This window comes from Vespa velutina, chromosome 11, assembly GCF_912470025.1.
Source record: "Vespa velutina chromosome 11, iVesVel2.1, whole genome shotgun sequence".
Taxonomy (NCBI): domain Eukaryota; kingdom Metazoa; phylum Arthropoda; class Insecta; order Hymenoptera; family Vespidae; genus Vespa; species Vespa velutina.
The window spans coordinates 6,387,089-6,407,088 of record NC_062198.1 but is presented as its reverse complement, the minus strand read 5'-3'; the positions used below and the strand labels follow the sequence as shown (position 1 = coordinate 6,407,088).

General features: G+C 29.8%; 4 protein-coding genes across 14 annotated transcripts in view; 2 read left to right on the top strand and 2 right to left on the bottom strand.

Annotated features, from left to right (window-relative positions):
- Positions 1-168: 168 nt before the first annotated feature.
- On the bottom strand, positions 169-6,182 carry LOC124952773 (BTB/POZ domain-containing adapter for CUL3-mediated RhoA degradation protein 3). 2 transcript variants are annotated; one of them, XM_047503129.1, is made up of 5 exons: positions 5,553-6,182; positions 4,541-4,853; positions 4,230-4,428; positions 3,957-4,107; positions 169-451 (listed from the first exon to the last, which is right to left on the bottom strand). In XM_047503129.1, the coding sequence occupies exons 1-5, from the start codon at positions 5,713-5,715 to the stop codon at positions 387-389; spliced, it is 891 nt and encodes a 296-aa protein (XP_047359085.1). In that variant the 5' UTR covers positions 5,716-6,182; the 3' UTR covers positions 169-386. The 2 variants fall into 2 exon arrangements, with proteins under 2 accessions (XP_047359085.1, XP_047359086.1); XM_047503130.1 differs by lacking the exon at positions 169-451 and having other exon boundaries at positions 2,546-4,107; positions 5,553-6,181.
- A 567-nt stretch (positions 6,183-6,749) lies between these two features.
- On the top strand, positions 6,750-9,117 carry LOC124952774 (intraflagellar transport protein 20 homolog). 2 transcript variants are annotated; one of them, XM_047503133.1, is made up of 3 exons: positions 6,750-7,076; positions 8,023-8,177; positions 8,291-9,117. In XM_047503133.1, exons 1-3 carry the CDS (start codon positions 6,962-6,964, stop codon positions 8,402-8,404), a joined length of 384 nt encoding a protein of 127 aa, XP_047359089.1. In that variant the 5' UTR covers positions 6,750-6,961; the 3' UTR covers positions 8,405-9,117. The 2 variants fall into 2 exon arrangements, with proteins under 2 accessions (XP_047359089.1, XP_047359088.1); XM_047503132.1 differs by having other exon boundaries at positions 6,753-7,154.
- Positions 8,889-16,465, bottom strand: LOC124952771 (probable protein phosphatase CG10417). 6 transcript variants are annotated; one of them, XM_047503117.1, is made up of 7 exons: positions 16,340-16,465; positions 14,939-15,205; positions 13,747-14,026; positions 12,828-13,584; positions 12,596-12,722; positions 11,692-12,147; positions 8,889-11,598 (listed from the first exon to the last, which is right to left on the bottom strand). In XM_047503117.1, the coding sequence occupies exons 2-7, from the start codon at positions 15,203-15,205 to the stop codon at positions 11,353-11,355; spliced, it is 2,133 nt and encodes a 710-aa protein (XP_047359073.1). In that variant the 5' UTR covers positions 16,340-16,465; the 3' UTR covers positions 8,889-11,352. The 6 variants fall into 6 exon arrangements, with proteins under 6 accessions (XP_047359073.1, XP_047359076.1, XP_047359072.1 ...); XM_047503120.1 differs by having other exon boundaries at positions 15,086-15,205; XM_047503116.1 differs by lacking the exon at positions 16,340-16,465 and having other exon boundaries at positions 14,939-15,542.
- A 1,463-nt stretch (positions 16,466-17,928) lies between these two features.
- LOC124952758 (heparan sulfate glucosamine 3-O-sulfotransferase 5-like) overlaps positions 17,929-20,000 on the top strand; it is a 71,462-nt gene continuing 69,390 nt past the window's right edge. Inside the window, exons 1-3 of one of the 4 annotated variants that reach the window (XM_047503087.1) lie at positions 17,933-18,308; positions 18,513-18,569; positions 18,704-19,078. The gene's annotated coding sequence lies outside the window, so the exon portion shown is untranslated. Of the gene's footprint in view, positions 18,309-18,512; positions 19,079-20,000 lie in introns of all 4 variants that reach the window. The other 3 variants (XM_047503088.1, XM_047503086.1, XM_047503089.1) reach the window with 3 other exon arrangements.

The following is a 20,000-nucleotide window of genomic DNA, read 5'->3' as shown; positions in this document are numbered from 1 at the left end:
TAATTATTATTTGTTCAGAAGATAAGTAATAAAATAAATAATTCTATTATTAATTCTGATAACAATAATGATATGACATATATATAATGTTAAACGCACACATTGTGTTACAAGATTCTTCTTCTTTTTTATTTCTTTTTTTTTTTTTTTTTTTTTTTTTTTTTTTTCTTTCTTTTTTTCTTTTATGTGTTATCCTAGACACACAATGATCCTGTTTTTGTTTCGTTTTTCTTTCTTTTTTTCTTTTTTTAGCAGAATCATAAATCTCTGCTCGGATAAAACATATACCATAATTTTTTTGTTAATTATCAATAAAAAAAAAAAAAAAAAAAGAAAAAAGAAATCTTTGATTATAAGCAACATATTTCCTTTCTTATAAATTGTAATCACTTCTCTAGCTGCAGCATGTATTTAAATCTCGCCCTCCCTCTGTCTGTCTGTCCCTGTCCACCTGTGCATACATCCATATATATATATATTACTTCACTTAACATTCTATTAAAAATCATTTTGATATATAACGATATCTATTATCTAAATTTAACTTATTTTCGTATATTACACGTAAGAATGGTCTAAAATTTTTATATCTCATGCCGTATGTATATACTATATATGTATATATATATATATACATACATATATATATTATTAATCAGATATTAGTAATATCTGGTAATACTGTAATAATTGTTTTATTATAATTTACAAAAAAACACCCTGTCAATATCATCAATCATTATTACATGAATACAATAACTGGCCCCCACTTCCTGTAAAATGATTGATTTCTTCTTTTTTTTTTCTTTTTTTTTTTTCATTTTTTTTTTTACCTGTTTTGTATAAAATATTTTTCATAATTACATAAATATATTAAGAAATATAGTATCGATCAAATTCAAATGATAAAAATAATTATATTGTAATAATTGGACATTCAACCCTTAACAAACCGGATTTAACGACTGTTACATTTTTCTGAACATTTTATTAATAAAAGACAAATAATTGATTTTACCATTATGCAAATAAGAATGGAAAAAACGATCTCATTATACTTTTATATTAATTATCAGATTTATTAATTTTATATATATATATATATATATATATATATATATATATATATAATTTCATAATTAAATGTTGCAGTCTCATGGATTACATCAGGGTAGAAAAGGGTTAAATTATAATACGTCCATATTATATATCATTAAAAATGGACATAGCAATATACTATCAACTGTAGTAATAAGAAGTACCAAACATTTTCCATACATATATCTATGTATCTAAATATTTATAAATTTTTCCACAGTGCAATATTATAATTTAAAATCAGTTTCTTCGGAAATATATTATTTTACTTTATTGAATCTTATATATTTTCTATTTAATTGTATTCTTTGAAGAATAAGTTATTAAATTGTTATATTTATGTAATAATAAAATTAACTAATAATAAAAATAATAATAATGATAATGATAATATATATTAATATTTTTCAAATACTCCTAATGACATTGCATCAACTTTTTTTTTTTTTTTTTATCATCAAAATAAGATAATTATACAAAACTATTTAATACAATCAATATTTTTCGTCTTTATCATTACTACAGTCTTGTATAAAGCTTGTATAAAATCTTTCTATTAGATTGCTGTATAATTTATATTTCTTTTTTCCTTTTTCTATTTTCTTTTTTTTTCTTTTTTTTTTGGATAAAATTTATATGACTTTAAAAGTGAAAGTATGTATGTTTAATTAATGACAATAGGACATAGAAATTATACAACAACCTAATAGAAAGAAGAAAAGCACTTAATGGTTAATTATTGTTGAATTCAAATAAAATTTACAACTTTGCTTTATTCAAGCAGTCTAAGAATTATTGTTTGCAGTCTTCTTTTTAATAATCAACGATCCTGATATTTTGTTTAAACGTATAAGCACTCAAAAAAAAAATATATATATATACATAAAAAAAGAAAACTTCATGCTTTGCATCCTAATAAAATTTAGAAAAAGTTTTCATTCATTAAATTATATATATATATATATATATATATATATATATATATATATATAATAAATCAAAAGTGTTAAAAATGTATGTTATAGAATCAGAAATAATAAAATGTATGATACGGGATAGTAATCGAATGACAATTATTAAACAATCATAGTTCAAGAGAGGCATAATGTTCCTGTTAAACAAACACATCCATAAATACTAGCAAATCTAAATCTATTGAACTCCATTTGAAAAAATTTCCTCATTTAAAAAAAAAAAAAAAATTAGATTGAAACAAATTGTTAAAAATCATTAAAGCTAATAGGCCGGATGTTTCATTCATGTTAAAAAAAAAAAAAAAAGAAAAATAAAAAAAGGAACGTACAAAATTATTTAAATTATAAAACGTAAATGTATTAAATCACATAATCTACAAATTGCTCGTGCGTAAATAATAAATCAATAAATACGCGAAATTAGCAATCAGTTGTTTTAAGTCTCTTACTGAAATAATTATAGCATTGCTTGAAAAAAAAAAAAAAAAAAAACTTAAAGAAGCACCTCGTCCATGTTCAAGAATATAATTACGTATTAGTAAAGAGATAAAATTCATTATTTCCTTTTTTTTTTCTTTTTCAACAATTGCGACATAATTAAATTGTTTCTATCACAAATATTAGAAAATATATGCATTTCATTTGACAAATTCCTCTATGCATGATGAGGAATTAACAATTCATTTTGCATACGTGAGTTCATGATTAAATTCAATGATGATGACAGTGATGATAAAATAATAATAATAATAATAATAATAATAATAATAATAACAATAATAATAATAATAATAATAATAATAATAATACCAAAAAATAAATCGTAATGATAATGAAAATGACAAAGTCATTGAAAGCAATAGTGATGATAATGATGATGATAATATTAATAAAGTAGTAATACTAATTGAAAAGTAGTTGCAGGGATGGTGGTAATAGCAATAAATGACGATGATGATTGTAGTAATAATAATAATAATAATAATAATAATAATAATAATAATAATAATAATAATAATAATAATAATAATAATAATATTAATAATAATAATAGAAATAATAGAAATAATAAAAGTAATAATAATAACAGTATATCTAATACTCATAACAGAGGTAACAGTGCACTTCTAATATGATATAAAATGCATTGTAATTTAGTAATTTCATTCATTGCAGAATGACAATTTAGATTTGTAATATGTTTGGCACATAAAAAGTACTTAGATATCTAATCTCCTGTATGTATATATATATATATATATTTTTTTTTTTTTCATATATATTTCTTATGACAAAAGTTTGAAAAAATGTAATAAATTTTTACTTTAGTGATAAACAGGTAGAATATATCTAAATATGAGTTTGTCATTCTGCTCTGACATCAATTTAAATGCTATTCTAAACACGTTAGGAATTAAGATACACCGTTACAACAACAACAAAAAAGAAAAAAGAAAGAAATACTATTGCAATGTAAAATTCAATAAGATATAGACTGTCATTTTGTTGAGGACTTTTTAGCATTATAGTTTACGTATTCTTTTTTTATGTAGGAAAAAAAAAAGAGATAGAGAAAAAGGAGCAAGGGCACATAACATCGAATTTTTTTAGCGTATGCATATGTGTTGCATTTCCTGTCTTTAACTGATATATATATATATATGTGTGTGTGTATGTGTATATGTATATATACATACATACATACATACATACATACATATATATATATATATGTATCCTATTTTATATTAGTTCGAGTTTTAAGAGAGCGAACAACATTAAAAATTGTACAGATTGCTGGATATTGCGGGTTAAGGACGGTAAGGTTGGGTCAGTTGGTATTTTGTTTGTTGGAGCGAAGGCGAGCCAAACCGGAACGCTCACCCTCTTCTTCGTCGGACGTACAAGGTGGTGCACCACCTACAGCACCGCGAGAAGACGTTGCTTGCATTAATTCTTGATCGGGTCCATTACGATGCTCGTATAATAAAATATTTAACATTTCTTCATAAATGCGAGCTTCTGGAAATTCAACCTGAATATCAAGGAATTTTAAGTTATTGCTCTTAATATATATATATATATATATTTTTTTTTTTTTTGGATTCTCATATATTATACATATATATATATACCGGGTGAATTATTAAATCTTACCTTTGTATGTTTTTTATCGGTTGTATATACAATTGAATGGCAGCATACTTCGGCTACTTTACGACCATGGCCATAAAATGTCCAACAGCAAATTTCACTTGAACCAATTACATCCTTGATAAATAGCACCCTACCATTAAATCTAAGAGACATTTTATCAAATAATTCTATATTTTTTAATAGATTGTCGTCTGATGTACTGGAACGATAGAATATTACATATATTTATTTTTTTAACTATTTGAATGGGCTTACTCACTTTGAGAAAAATAATATATATATATATATAATTAAAAATTTGTTAATACTACCTTGTATATGAATATTTGTTATTGTGCCTATTTATAATAAGTTTTACTACTGGCTTAGCAGTATTACTTATAAGAAGTTGTTCTTCCCTTTGAGACGTTATTAATGAGACGGTACAAATGGATTCTGCCTCGCGTTCTTTCCTAAGAAGTGCCTGCTCGCACGATTCGGCTAATTCGCTGATACAATAGTATTTAGCTTCTGCCAAAAGTTCGGCCATCTCTTTTGCACTTTCTGGCAATGGAACTGAGCCGTCTCTTAGGAAATTCAAAATTGTACCAAAATGTTTTCCACACCGATCAATTAATATCCATCCTATAGAAAAATTTATAATGTAACTAAAATGACTGTGCGTTGACTATATATTATTATATATAAAAAAAAAAAAAAAAAAAAAAAAAAAATATATATATATATAAAAAAAGTCATTCTTTCTAATAAAGATCATTTTGGTTCTTAAAACAAATAAGATGAATAATAAATCAAAAAGCAAAAAAAAAACAATGGATTCATATAATTTGAATCAATGTAAAAAGAGATTAAATACTTTACAATAAATAATATTAAAATGTTTAGCCTCAACAAATGACATCGTTGTAAAATTTTTAATCTTTAATAAATTAGACATGATATATCACTGATATATAGTATGCTATACTTTAATATTTAAAGTGTCATGTGAATAGAGAGAAAGAAAGAGAGAAAGATACACATACAAAGAGAGAGAGAGAGAGAGAGAGAGAGAGAGAGAGAGAGAGAGAGAGAGAACTAAACACATCAAAACAGAATAAAAAAAAAAATGGCGACCGAACGGTGAACGGTCACGATACGATCGAACGTTCGTTCGTTCGTTCGTTCGTTCGTCGTAAAAAATAAATAGAAATATTGTTGCATAAAGTAAAATGATGAATCGTAATTTATTCGTGATTACGATGAAATGTTAAAAAAAAAAAAAATTATATCGTTCAAATATTCGTATAATATCGTAATCTCGATCGTATAAATTAATCTTACCTTCGGAGTCGGTAAGAACCTCCATACGACCACTGAACATGGCGCGTAACATCGTGTCATGTTTTTGCAATGTGCCCAATGTCGTATAATGTAACGAACCACCGATATTCAACTTGACGTACTCCGAAGGACACTTAATCACCGTCTTATGATTTCCAGACATAACGAGCTTCGACACAACTCCAATAAGCGATTAATTAATTGATCGTGAAAAAAACGTATATCCCAGGAGAATAAGTTAAATAAGACGAATATAAAGAAATGTAAAAGAGAGAGAGAGAGAGAGAGGGGAGGGGAGTTCGGGTATGGGGGGAGGGGAAAAGAAGGTGCGATACAGCGAGTTCTTTTTCTATTTTTCTTTTTTCTTTCTCTCTCTTCCTTCCTTGTATCTTTTTTCCTTTTGTGTTTTTTTTTTGTTTTTGTTTTTTTTTTCTTCAAAGTGTCAAATCCACCGTACGACGACGACGACGACGACGACGACACGAAGTTAGGCACTTGACACACTCGATCGATTTTTTTCTTCTTCCTATTTTTTTTTTCTTTTTCTTCTTCTTTTTTTTCTCCCTTTTTTTTTTTTTCTCTCTCTCTCTCTCTCTCTCCTTTTTTTTTCTTTTTTCTTTTTTTTTTTTTTTTTACTTTTTATTTTTTATATTTTATTTTTGCTAACGAACGAACGAACGAACGAACGAACGAACGAATGAACGAACACGAACTAATAATTATTATAAAATCGTCCCTCTTTTTTTTTAAGTGGCCTCGAATAACCTCATCATAATCGCAAATGATACTTATTATTAACGTAGATATTAGAAATGACACAGTTTCTTCCCGCAATTCAACACGAAAGAATGCATCCTACCGTACCCCCATTTTGCTGAAAATGACTAGAGTGGCACGGACAACGACGAGCCAGGATTGTTAAACTTCAATATAGATATCGTATCGCGTGTATAATGTGCGCACCTGCTACCTCGTTCTCGTCCATATTGAAATTTCTTTATCGACCTAACATGTAACGTCGGTAAATTATAACAACGGAAGTATCATATCGATCGTCGATAAAGTAGTACGATGTTTATGTACAGATGATAAAGAAGATTTTCATTAAAAACAAATTCGTTTTTCTTTTTTTTTTTTTTTTTATTCTTTTTCCTTCTCTCTCTCTCTCTCTCTCTCTCTCTTTCTTTATACGTTTATACAATTCTTTATAAGAGAGTGTAACGAACGATCATAAAAATTTTTGTCTTTCTTTCTATTTTTCAGTTCTTTTTTTTTTTTGTATTTCCTTGAAGCAACAAAAAATTCATTCTACTCGATATGTGTACATGTATATTTTAAAAGGATTGTCATAATGAAAATACGTGAATCTAATACCATTGGCAACCAAAGTGGAAAACAAAAGTTTACGCATGCGTATAATACGAAAACCTAATAACACTCGTTTGTTTTTTGTTTTGTCGTTTAAGAGAAGAAGAAGAATGGCCGATTCTTTGACAAAGTACGGCCTTTATATTGATGATCTAAGTAAGATTTGTATTTTAGAACCGGAAGTAGCTAATCAGACGAATAAATTAAAGGAGGAATGTCAAAATTTCGTTACCAGTAAGTCAGTAAAGGCGTTGTTGATTGTATTCAGCGATGATATCGATTGAGAAAATTTCTTCTACTTCTTTGCACACTTTCGACACTATGATTTTAATTTTCTTTCTTTTGTTTTCTTTTTTTCTTTTGGTGTTTTTTTTTGGCTCTTTTTTCTCTCTTTTCTTTTCTTTTTCGCAGATCCTCCTATTTTAACATTTTAACACGCTTTTCGTGACAATACAATGAATCTTTTAATTCTCTTTATTATGGCTCTAATTCTCTTACGATTTCAACTTGTTGGTTATCGTTCACGACCATAACACTTGGTTCGATCAAGAATGTCTCATGCATGCTGCTCGAGACGGTACAGTACGAATCAAAGAAAACGAAATTCCCCGAGGACGTTTAAAAAAAAAAATTTTTTTTTTTCTTCTCTCTCTTCTTTTTTTTCTTTTCTTACGAAATCAAAAGGAATTTTCATTTTTGTATTCGCGCATTAAGTAATATATGCATGTATCTCGACACATTTTTATCGTTATTTTTATTATTATTATCTTTGTCATCTTTTTTTTTTTTTTTTTTTTTTTTTTTTGCAATCAATTTGTGAAAAGAAAAAGAAAAAGAAAAAAAAAAAGAAATTCGATGATTGTACCGTCATTTTTATCATTTTCGCATTCCTATTTTCTTTTCTTTTCTTTCTTTTTTGTTTTATTTTAATTCTTTTTATTTATTTATTTATTTTTAAATCGGCAATTATTTCTTTGCACACGAAATTGTAGTAAATTCAATAATCTTCCTTTTTTTTTTTCTTTTCTGTTTTCTTCTTTTTTTTTTTTTATTCTTTTATTTTATTTTATTTGTATAATTCGTCCGTCGCCATTTTTTATAGGAATCGTGGAATTTCAAAAGAATTGTAATAAATTCATCGACCTGACCGACAACTGGGCGAACGAGGTTGAGAAAGAAAAAATGCGAACGATCGGCGCGCGAAATTTATTACGTTCGGTTGAAAAGCAACGTGATGCGCAGAAACAACAAATGCAGGTTCATTGAAAATACTTCTGTGTTATTTATTTATTTATTTATTTTTTTTTTTTTTTTTTAAATAAACTTTCTTCCTTAAATTTTTCTAAACAAAATATAAAAATTTTCTTCAGGCATTGATCATGGAGAAATCAATGGAATTAGAACGTTTGAGGATACAGTATGACTCATTAAAAAAAATTGAAATGGAACAAATGGAAACGATTGAACATTTAACAGTAAATTGAAGTTCAATTAGCAACAACAACAACAACAACAACAACAGCAATAGCAACAACAACAACAGCAACAGCAACAGCAACAACAGCAACAGCAACAACAATACAGCAACAACAACAACAACAAGGACAACAACAAAAATATCCTTCACAATTGTATCATGATATTGAGGGAAAGAGAGAGCTTATTGAAAAATGAAAAAATGAAAAAAAAAAAGAAAAAAAAATAAAAAAGAAAGAAAAAAAATAAACAGAAAAATTAAGCTAGAGACTAATTGAATTGAACATGTATTATGAATATTACTATAGTACATAAGTTTCATGAGACGAAGTTTGTAGTTTAAGAGAATGCATGGGGCGTGGGGGTTGGTGGTGGTATTGGTGGTGATGGTGATGAAGGGGTTGGAGATGTACGAGAGAACCCTTCTTAATAAGAAAAATGATTGTTAAGAGTACGCAGTACACTTATCATTTAAGTTGACAAACCCCTGAATTGAAAAGGCACATCAGTTTTATTTTCTGAATCGATACTTTAGAGATTCGCAGACAAGTATCGTTATAAAAATCTACAAACAGTCGGGTCAATCCGAATTGACAATTTCATTTGAGAATGCTCTACGACACAAGAGAATCAAGTTATTAATTTTTCAACAGCGATTACAGTATTAGGCACTGCAATAGTGTTTTGTGCTTTTGTATTTTAAATTAGGTCTTTCGTTCCACATGTTGTCTCTTTTTCTTCTTCTTCTTCTTCTTCTTCCTCCTCCTCCTCTTCCTTTTCTTCTTTTTTTTTTTTTTTTTTTTTGTTGTTTGTCTGTTTGTTTGTTTTGATAAAATCAATGAATATAATTGAATTAAGAGCGACATATATTTACATTTTGTTGTCGAGAAATGATTGTTTCTTAATTCTTATTTCTATCGCACAATAATTATGTGTCACAAATGATGAGTTCTCACGCAATGCCCTTATGTAATACAATATAATATAATACATAAGTTTTCAGATTGATGCATCTCTCTATGTATATCGAATACTGTTTCTGAAAAATCTTAATTCTCAATCGTATAAGTTTCTACATAAAAGACGAGTTCGATCTCGTTGACAAAAGTGCAATGGCACTTCCAAAGTAACATAATGTGAAATTACTATTATTATTATTATTATTATTATTATTATTATTATTATTATTATTAATATTATTATTATTATTAATATTATTATTAATATTATAATAATTATTATTATTATATTATTATTATTATTATTCCATTTTTTTTTCTTTTTTCTTTCTTTGTTAACAATATCATCGATACAAAAAAACCATAGAACGATAACACCTGATAAGCGGACGTCTTAATTCTGCAATGAAAGTTTTTTTTTCTTTTTTTTTTTTTTTTATACTCAGAGATTATGCCCGTTCAACCATTGTACCCCAGGGATTCAAAAATAAACTTTATTTCGTAAAAATAAGAAACGGTGTGTGTGTGTGTGTGTATTTGTGTTTGTGTATGATTTATGTATATATGCGTGTGTGTGTATATATATATATATTTATGTACGTATGGTTGTGTGTATGAGAGATAACGTATACGTGTGCGTATACGTGCATGTGTGGTGTTTTTAATTATTACAAATATAAATCCTATAGCCTAAATTTATAAATATGTACAATTACATATATACTTACTATATTAAAAGTAAGCTAAAAAAAAACTCAAAGAGCATATTTCGTCAACATAAATGGAGCAAATGAGATGATAAGCAATTAACTTTATTTGCTGAAAGCTAAATTAAATGAGAAAAAGAAAATATATATATATATTTTTTTTCCCTATATATATACATATATATATATGTATAAATATATATATATATATATATATATAGGAAAAGTAGAATGAGTCAACTAAAACTGAATGATGTTTCTAAGAAGAAATTAGACGTGTGATTTTGTTTGTTTCTTTCTTTTTTTTTTCTTTTCTTTTCTTTTCATATTTTGTGAAATAATTACTGCATCTACTATCTAAATCACGGCTTATTGCTTTATGTGTACTTGCAATTTATATATATATATATATATATTTATATTTATATGTATATATATATAAAAGAACAATGCATCTTCTGATTATTATTGTCGTAACGAAACAAAGAAAGAGAAAAAATAAATAAATAAAAATTGTATTTTTATGCTTTAAGATTTATACTGTATTTTTAATGGATCAAATTATCAATTTTTTACTGTCGCAAGGTTATTTTGATGGTTTTGCGTGTCTTATTTAACTGGCAGATAACGAAAAAGAAAGAGAAAAAAAAAAAAAAAAAAAAAAAAAAAAAAAAAAAAAAAAGAAAATAATAAATTAGAAAAAAAATAGAAAAAAAAAAACAAAAAAAAAAAGGAACAGATAAATAAAAGTACAAGAGAGAAATTTCTCAGGGCGCGTATATATCCGGATTTTTCATGATGAGAGGAGGGGAGTGGGGAGGGCGAAGAGAAAGCAAAAAAAAAAAAAAGCAAAGTTTAAAAAAAAAAAAAAAAAAAAGCAGCGTATCATCTTCATGTGCTCCAATCGTTCAGTCTATCACCATTAACCAACACACTAACGCACTCTTCCTTTTTAACACATTAGTGTAGTAACTGTTACTGTACGTTAATGATCATACATCCGTGTTCAATTCACAGTTTTACAGTATGATAAATCATTTGACATGAATTCACATTCATCCACCTGTTTTCCAGAGAGAAGAGATCAGTTTATATAACGTGTGTATGTGTGTGTGTGTGTGTGTATGTGTACGCGCGCGCGCGCGCGTGTAGGTGTGTGTATGTTTTTTTTCCTTTCCTTTCTTCCTTCCTTCCTTTCTTTCTTTCTTTCTTTCTTTCTTTCTTTCCTTTTCTTTTTTTTCATTTTTCCTTTTCTGCTTTTTTTTTTTTTTTTTGTCTCCAATTGGTAATTTAGATAGCTGCCTCTGTCTTAAGACGTTTGCAAGATTGCATTCTATTTTCCTCCGTAACGCAATCGTTGCTCTCTTTATTAGGGCTAGAAGGTGACACCGATCTTTTCTCTTGTACACAAACTTCTGTTATAGTTGCGTTCGTTGTTAACGAGGAAGATTGTTTAAATCGTACGATAACTGCCGTCATATTGTCACATCCTGTACCATCGCCTAACGTATCTGGCGCTAGACAGTGATCGAATAACTGTAATATATATATACATAAAAGAAATTAGTATTAGTATTAATATTTAATCATATAAAATGAATCTATTATCAGAATTAAAATATAATTTACCTCTTCGCAAATTTTTGAAATGTTATCATATTTCTCGGTTAAACGCGTTTTAATGAATTGCACAACATCCTGACTCGACATGAAATTCCAAATACCATCGCATGCCAATATCATAAATTCATCCCTTTCTGGTTCAATGGTAATATGCCTTACATCTGGTAGTGCGGATATCATTTGTTCTTGAGGAGGTAAAACTGTGTTCTGTTTGTACGCGTGATCCCCAAGAGCTCTTGAAAGATTAAGGCCACCATTGACTCTACCATCGAACGTAACTTTACCGCCAGCTTTTCGTATACGTTTCATTTCTGGCTCGTCCTCGGGCTTGTGATCCAAACTCAATTCAAGTGCTTGACCGTCTCTACACAAAACACATCGAGAATCACCTGCGTTCGCTACATATAGCTCGTTTTCTTTAAGTATGGCGACAACTGCTGTACAACCACTGTCGGAACCTGGCTATAGAGAAAAAGAATGATATGCAAAATTTGTTATTATTATTATTATAATATTTTTTCTTTTTCTTTCTTTTTATCCTCTAGTTGTGAACACGTCAAAATAATTTCAAATTGTATGCACTTGGGGATTCACTATTTCCCCAGGCACTTTGACTAATACCTGTCATTTATACAGAATGAACAATTTTAACTCCAAAAAAAGAAAAAAAAAATACTGTATATTCTTTGAAGCTTCGAAAATAATAATCAAGTTAAGCTTGAAAGCACATTTCCAATTTTTTCATTATATATATATATATATATAAATAAATCATGAATCATGCTTAGCGCAAATTGTTTTAATTGGCCTAAAAGTTGGTCTTGAGTATCTTACACCCCACAGGCACAACTAGGATTAAATCAAACTTATACCTTCGATTTAAGCAACGATACATTCGAAATTATATTACCTCTTCTATGTTTAATACATCATCTTCATCGTCATCTTTGTCGTCGTCGTCCTTGTCATCGTCATCCTCACCATCTTCGTCCTCGTCGCTTTCATCTTCGTCGACATCTTCCGTGTCGTCTTCATCACTAAAATTTCATCGTATTTTAATTTGACATTTGGTTATTTTTGTTTTCCTTTTTTTCTTTTGTAATGATCAAGGAAGAATTTAATACGTAATTTAATTATCATACCTTTCGGGGACACCATCAAAGCTCTCATCATTTTCATCGTCATCGTCATCTCCTTCGGACTCCTCATCATTTTTCTTTAAAAAACTTTGGTAAAGCTCAATCGATTGGACTCTTCTTCGATCACTGCTACTTATTCTCTCTTGTTGTCCGGCATCTCCATTTTCTACTGGGGTACAAGAACTGCTTGAGACATTGTCACCACCACCTTTACTACTATCCGCATCTTCTATTCTTTTTGATTTTGCTCCATTTAATTCAACTTCATTTGTAATAGGTAAAGAACATGCCGACTTTCCAGGACTCGATACTTTTTCTTTAACATCCTCTGAACTATCCGGCATGTCAGCAGACTTTGTTGTTTCCATATCATCGGTAGATACTACAGGTACAGAGGCATGGACAGTTCCATTGCTGGTAGTAGAGTCAAGAACTTGTTCAGCTTCATTATTCCCAGATGATTCTTTTCTTTTCATCGTGCTTGACATAGACGAACCACATGGTTGGCTAGAGCTACTCACATCGGCTTCATTTGTATTCCATGCGGATGACGACGACGAACAACCTGCACCCGACGACGAACAACTAGCTTTGTCTTTTTCTTTTCTTCCTCTTAGATAAGGACAAGCTCGTTTGTTAGATTTTTCATTTTTCAAATTGTTAGGATGAGGATTTGATACCTCTGATTGATATTTCCCTATAACCTGATCCAATGGCATTGCTGCTTCCATACGTAGATTGCTAACATTTTCTTCTTCATCTATGCGTAAGACAATAGACGATGATAACCTTATTAAATATTTCCTTGGATAATTAAATAACTGGAATAAACTATATCTCAGAAAATACAAGAGGAGCAAGGTCGTGTACATAAAGGTATAACCTGACATAATACATATACTTAGTGCAACGCATAACGCACCGGAGTCATTAAGGTCATCCTCTTTATTATCCGAAGTTGATGGCCTTGCCAGTTCTTTAAGAATACTAACTACTTCGGGTTTTGCTAGTGTAGCATCGAACCCCAAAAAGGCGTCGATTAATGCTTGTCTAATATCACCTCTTTTATATGCCTCGGTTTGTTTAATAAACTCTGGAAGATTACGAGCACAATATGTTGCTACCTCATGTCCACCGTGGCCATCGTATACAGCAAATAAGGAAACATCTTTGTCAAAGTCTATACAACAGTTGTGGGCATCCTATAAATAAATAAATAAAAAGAAATATCATTAAACATTTCATCTTAATTTTAATGTAAAACAAAAAAGAAAAAACAATAATAGATTATATATATATATAATCCATTAATATTATTCTTATATAAACTAAATCAAATATAGGATATCTAATGAGACAATGAATTATTTAAAAATATTTCCTAATATATAATAGGAATCTAACGAACGATAACAAATAAAAAAAGAAAAAAAAAGAAAAGGAAAAAGAAAACGTAGAGGTTTGGAAACCATTTCTGAAAATATAAACTTCACATACAAAATGCACATATGATATACATACATACATATATATATATATATATATATATATATATATATATTTAAAGAAATAATTGTAATAGATAATAATCGGTTAAATGACACATACAAACATACGTACACGCACGCGCGCACATACACACATACACGCACACACACACATATATATATATCACAGAATAAAATCGATATTTCAAAAAAGGAGGGAAATGAAAGAAAATTAATGAATGTAAAATCCAAAGTGATAATGATAAATGACATAGTTCATCGATTCAAAAACGTATTATAAATATCTCATTCAATCATATTCGATTCTCACAATCTCATCAATAATATTCAAATATATGATATGCGGATTTATAATGAGTACGAATATGTACGAGTTATAACATCGTATTTAAATCTAAAAAATGCCGATATTTCGTTTTATTTATCATTACTACTATTAAACATATACACACACGAAACGTACACATACACACACACACACACACAAATATATATATATATATGTATATATATATATATTTTTTAAGAGAAATAAAATTTCAAATGTTAACAACAATATATATACTGACGTACGTATTATACGATGAAATAATAAATAATAATAACCGATGCCGGTCGATAAAGTATTGTTTCACATGTATTAAAATCATTATACATAATAATCGGTAAGCAAGAGAGTAACGGTGCAACCACCACACATAGTTCACTTTCAACGGTTTCTATATAGGTTCCTCTTCTTCTTCGTCTTCTTACCTCTTGACTGATACGCCAACCTTGCATCGAACTCGCGCCGAAAGCAACATTTTTTCCAACTTCGTCGGTTGAAATCTTATTTGTAATGGGTTTCGACATATACGCTCCCATGCCTCCCATCTTATAAAAAAAAAAAAAAAAACACGCTCGGTGAGAGGTGAGAGAGTGAGTGAGTACGAGAGAGAGAGAGAGAGAGAGAGAGAGTGAGAGAGAAAAGACAGAGAGAGAAAGAGTAAGAAAGATAGGGAGAGAGAGAGAGAGAGAAAGAGAAAGAGAGAGAGAGAGATAGAGAGAAAAAAAAAGCCCGATGCTTTGCTTTTTCCCGTGATGTTCCGAAAGTCTCTGATATATGTATGTATGTATGTATATCGCGGACCACCAACTAGCGAAAAATACCGTGTATTCGCAAGCGCGGCGTACAGTCGTTAACTAGCCCCCCATGACCGGTTTGGCTTTCTGTTTTCGGTATGTACGGTGGCGCCACCTAGGTCACATACTTTAATCCTTCCGTAAAGAGATAGAGATAGGCGTGATTCGATTTCGCGCCAAAATTTGGACGTTATTTTGAATAAAGATTATTAACCGGATAACGTGCATATATATATATATATATTTATATATATATATATGTATGTACGTATGTTCTATAATATATATAAATATATATATATTTATATCTATAATAAATATATTAATATATATTATATATAATTATATATATATATGTATGTATATATGTGTATATATATATATATATATATATATATTGATAATAATAATCGTTTATTATTATACGATTAAAATCAACGAATTCGAATAAATCTGTTCCGATCGACTTAGAATCAATATGGACGTGTCTTCGATTATACGATTAGGTTAGTTTTGAAAAAAGAAAAAGTTTCTAAACGTAACATGTCAGACAGAGTGAGTGAGTGAGTAAGTGAGGGAGTGAGCGAGCAAGTTAGATAGAGAAAAAGGGAAAAAGAGTAACGTGTAGAAAAAAAAGAAAAGATTAAAAAAAAAAAAAAAAAAAAAAAAAAAAAAAAACACTAGAATGAATTAATCAAATAGACAATGACATTTATCGATAAATCCTGTCTGACGTTCAATCTATTATTCAATTCCGAACGTTTTATTATTATTTTTTCTTTTCTTTTTTCTTTTCTTCTTTTTTCTTTTTTTTTTCTTTTTTTTTTTTTTTTTAAATATATATATACATATCGAGAAAGATAACGGTTTTGTTTTGGTACTTACGGATTAGGTCAAAGCTAGATATTGCAGTTAGTTACTTGGTATCATTTGTGTTAGATGTCACAATCGTACGATATCGTATATTCGTATTATATCGATTCGTCATTAAGGTTCTCTCTTCTTTCTCACTGGTTTTATATATATATATATATATATATATATATATATATATATATATATAGATATAGATATATAGCTAGTGTATGAACACAGACAACGAATTGTCAGGTATATAGAAGGAATGTCGTCGTATTTTATAACGACGCGACGTCTATCTATCTCTATCTCTATCTCTATTTCTATCGGTCTTTTTCTCTTTCTCTTGGTAGAAACGTACGTTGCGTTTACGCACGATGTCGCTAGACGCGTCACGTGTGATCACGTGTCTTGCAATGCGTTTGGGTGGGAGGCGTACGAATGTAAACGGCCACCAATAAGAGAGACGGAGCGATAGAGTGAGCGAGAGAGAGAGAGAGAGAGAGAGAGAAAGAGAGTGTGTAGGCGAGTAAGTGAGAGAGACGAAACGTTAGAGGGCGCTGTATATCACCGTGCAACGCGTGGTAGCTACGGCTTATCGATTTTGCATCGTCGTCGACGAAACGAACGTCGCTTCTGATTGGTCGAAAATGTTGTGGCGCGCGTCGCTTATCCCGCGTATCGATGTAAACGTATAATACCTGCGTGTACGCTTATGCGCGCATGCGTATCACGAACGAATCGGTAAGAAATCGTAATTTTCTTTTTTTTTTTTTTTTTTTTTTTTTTTTTTTTTTTTTTTCACGATATTACAAAAAGTTAAAAAAGTAACAAAAAAATAAATCGTATAGATTCGAACGTTCTCAATTCTATGTTAAAAATTTTCTTTATGACGTCACGTTGAAATCCTCCTCTCTCGTTTCATTCAAATGTTATTACAATTAATCGAAATTCAATAAGTTTAAAATGTTTATTTTTGATAGTGCGTTGTTCTTAATAGATAATTGAAATATAAGTAATGTTATCCAATACGAAATGGTTACCATATAATTTTTTTTTTTTCGTATACTATTCGTTAAAAACATTATCGACGATTATGATTGTTTGAATTATTTACTAACAAATAGTGCCATATTTATCGTCTTAATTTGTTTTCACGAGCTAATCCAGAGAAGCAAGCAAGCAAGCAAGCAAGCAAGCAAGCAAGCAAGTAAGTAACTAAGTAAGTAAACGTATCATATCTAAACGAGAAGAGTTTTCGTAGAGTTAAAGGGGAACATCTTTTTCTCGCCTTTTCCTCCTTTTCTGCTTTTTTTCTTATTTTTTATTATTTTTTTCTTGTCTCCAATGAAGGAAAGGAAGACGGAGAAAGAAAGAAAGAAAAAAAGAAAAAAAAGGAAGAAGAAGAAGAAGAAAAAGAAGAAGGAAGGTGATCCTACGATTTTTCGTATTTCATAGTAAGAAGGGAAATTTGTTAAACGCGCATGAGCAGAAATGGAAAACGTAGTTGCGCGGGTCTCGTAGCCGATAGGTATCGGTGGTTGTAATAGGTGGCGAGAGTGGGGAGCAGGGAGGATAGAGCCAGCGGCGGAAGGTGGGAGTGAGATAGTGAGTGGCGGGGGGAAAGAGAGAGAGTGGGAGAGAGCGAGGTGACGGTTAAGAAGGAGAGGTGCGTGCACCGAGGTGTCGCGCGGTCGACATAGAGAAGTAGTGGGGATGTTACTCCGCGCGAGAAACGGATCCCGCGGCAGTACGTCGGCATAGCTCGAGCGGCTCGGAGCTGGTCGGTCCGAGGGAATTCAATTCGTCCATCGGTCCTTGACCCACGACTAAGGCTTTTTTAAACATATCAAGTAGCGCGCTTATCACAGGAATTCTTGGTTGTTTTTTTTTTTTCCCCCTTAAAACAAATACAATTAAATCAATCGAGTTTAACGGGATTGTTGTCAGTGTGTTTGTACGTAACGACGACACGGTAGTGGTGTTGGTGTTAAAGGTTTATACGAATTTTTATCTTTTTTCTTTTTTTCTTTCCTATTCCTTTTCTTCCTTCCTTTCCTTATTTCTTTATTTCGCTTTCCTATCATTTTCTTTTTTTATATCCTTTATTTCAATCTTTCCCTCTCTCTCTTTCTCTCTCTCTATCTCCCTCTCTCTTTTATATATATATATATATATATACACTCTTCATCTTCCTCAGCATCAATCGAGCTTTACAACCCTTTGGGAGAAAAGCAAGCGCTCGCGTACATAACCTGTACGTCCAATGATTCTCCCTCAGTTTTTTGCTTTGTTGTTACAAGGGGCCGATTACACATTGGTTTACGATGTTCCTTGATTATTATTCAATATATTACGAGATTATTTTCATTTGGTACATTTATTATTCAGTGAAAGATATTGAACATCGAAGTTAAGCCAAGTGTATTTAAGACGAAGGAGAAAGAGAAAGAGAAGGAGGAAGAGGTGGAAGGAGACGAAGAGGAAGAAGAGAAAGAGGAAGAGGATAAGGATAAGGAAGAAGAAGAAGATAGGACCAGTATCAGAACTCACCACCATTACCACCACCACCACCACCACCACCACCACTACCACCACCATCATCATCATCATCAATACCGTACCTGTTATCTCATCTTTATTGAACACCATCGTCATTATAATTATCATCGTCGTGATCATCGTCACGCTAAGCGCAAGAAAAGCATACGTCGTGTGTGTCCACGGCCTAGTGACCTGACCTTGAGTCGGCCCGACCAGGTACAGGTACGTGTTTACTACTTATGTACATAGCTCCAAGCTTTTCTTCTTTATTCTACATGTATATATATATATATATATATATATATATGTATTATAATATATATATATGTATGTATGCGTATGTGTATATATTTATTTATTTATTTTCCGAAGAAAACGCAAATGAAAAGGATAGTTGATCGAAGAGTAATATCTTTTTAATTATTTTTTTTCTAATCTCTTTTCTTTTTTTTTTTTTTTTTTTTTTTTTTTTTTTTTCCCCCGTTAATTTTATTTCATTTTCTTCTTCGTTCTTTTTTCAAATTACTTTTCCAAACGTTCTTTCGAATCTCTTAAAGATGCGTTTGATAAAAGAACAATGAGCTTTGTTTTTTTTACGATAATCTTGTCGTATCGAATATCACCTTACACTATCGTCTAAGAAGAGTCGTCTTTTATAAAGAGATTTTGAATATCTCATGTATTCTCAAGGTCGAGGCAAACGTTTCATCACTTCCTATATATATATATATATGTATATTTATATGTATGATGTGTATATGTATGTATGTATGATGTATGCATGCATTAACAAGCACACGTATACACACAATATATAGAAGATGATAAATAAATACATATATACGTATTAAATTTATATTATATTATATATATATATATATATATATACATATATATTTGTTATATATTGTATATTTATGTAATCTAAATACGCATCTGTTTAATTGGATAATTTCTTTCTTTTTTATTATTATTAATTTTTTTTTTCTTTTTTTATATATTTTAAATACACGATCGTATTATTTATTTAACGATTTAGAAAAATAATATTTCGTGTAATTTAGAAAATGGTAACGATTCTTTCGTACTTTTCGCACGTTTTGTAAACGTTAATGGCCTCTCTCTCTCTCTCTCTCTCTCTCTC

Bases quoted from the DNA above. Each gene is read 5' to 3' on its own strand.
- LOC124952774 (XM_047503132.1), top strand. From the start codon at position 6,962: ATGCGTATAATACGAAAACCTAATAACACTCGTTTGTTTTTTGTTTTG. The intron at 7,155-8,022 runs GTAAGTCAGTAA...CATTTTTTATAG, and splicing joins ATGTCAAAATTTCGTTACCA to GAATCGTGGAATTTCAAAAG. The intron at 8,178-8,290 runs GTTCATTGAAAA...AATTTTCTTCAG, and splicing joins CGCAGAAACAACAAATGCAG to GCATTGATCATGGAGAAATC.
- LOC124952771 (XM_047503117.1), bottom strand. From the start codon at position 15,205: ATGGGAGGCATGGGAGCGTATATGTCGAAACCCATTACAAATAAGATT. The intron at 14,027-14,938 runs GTTATTATTATT...ATTTATTTATAG, and splicing joins TACTTTATCGACCGGCATCG to GATGCCCACAACTGTTGTAT. The intron at 11,599-11,691 runs GTAAATTATATT...TATATATTACAG, and splicing joins TTTCAAAAATTTGCGAAGAG to TTATTCGATCACTGTCTAGC.
- LOC124952773 (XM_047503129.1), bottom strand. From the start codon at position 5,715: ATGTCTGGAAATCATAAGACGGTGATTAAGTGTCCTTCGGAGTACGTC. The intron at 4,429-4,540 runs GTAGTATTAACA...CTATCGTTCCAG, and splicing joins AACAAATATTCATATACAAG to TACATCAGACGACAATCTAT. The intron at 452-3,956 runs GTGAGCGTTCCG...ATGTATGCACAG, and splicing joins TACGTCCGACGAAGAAGAGG to GTGGACAGGGACAGACAGAC.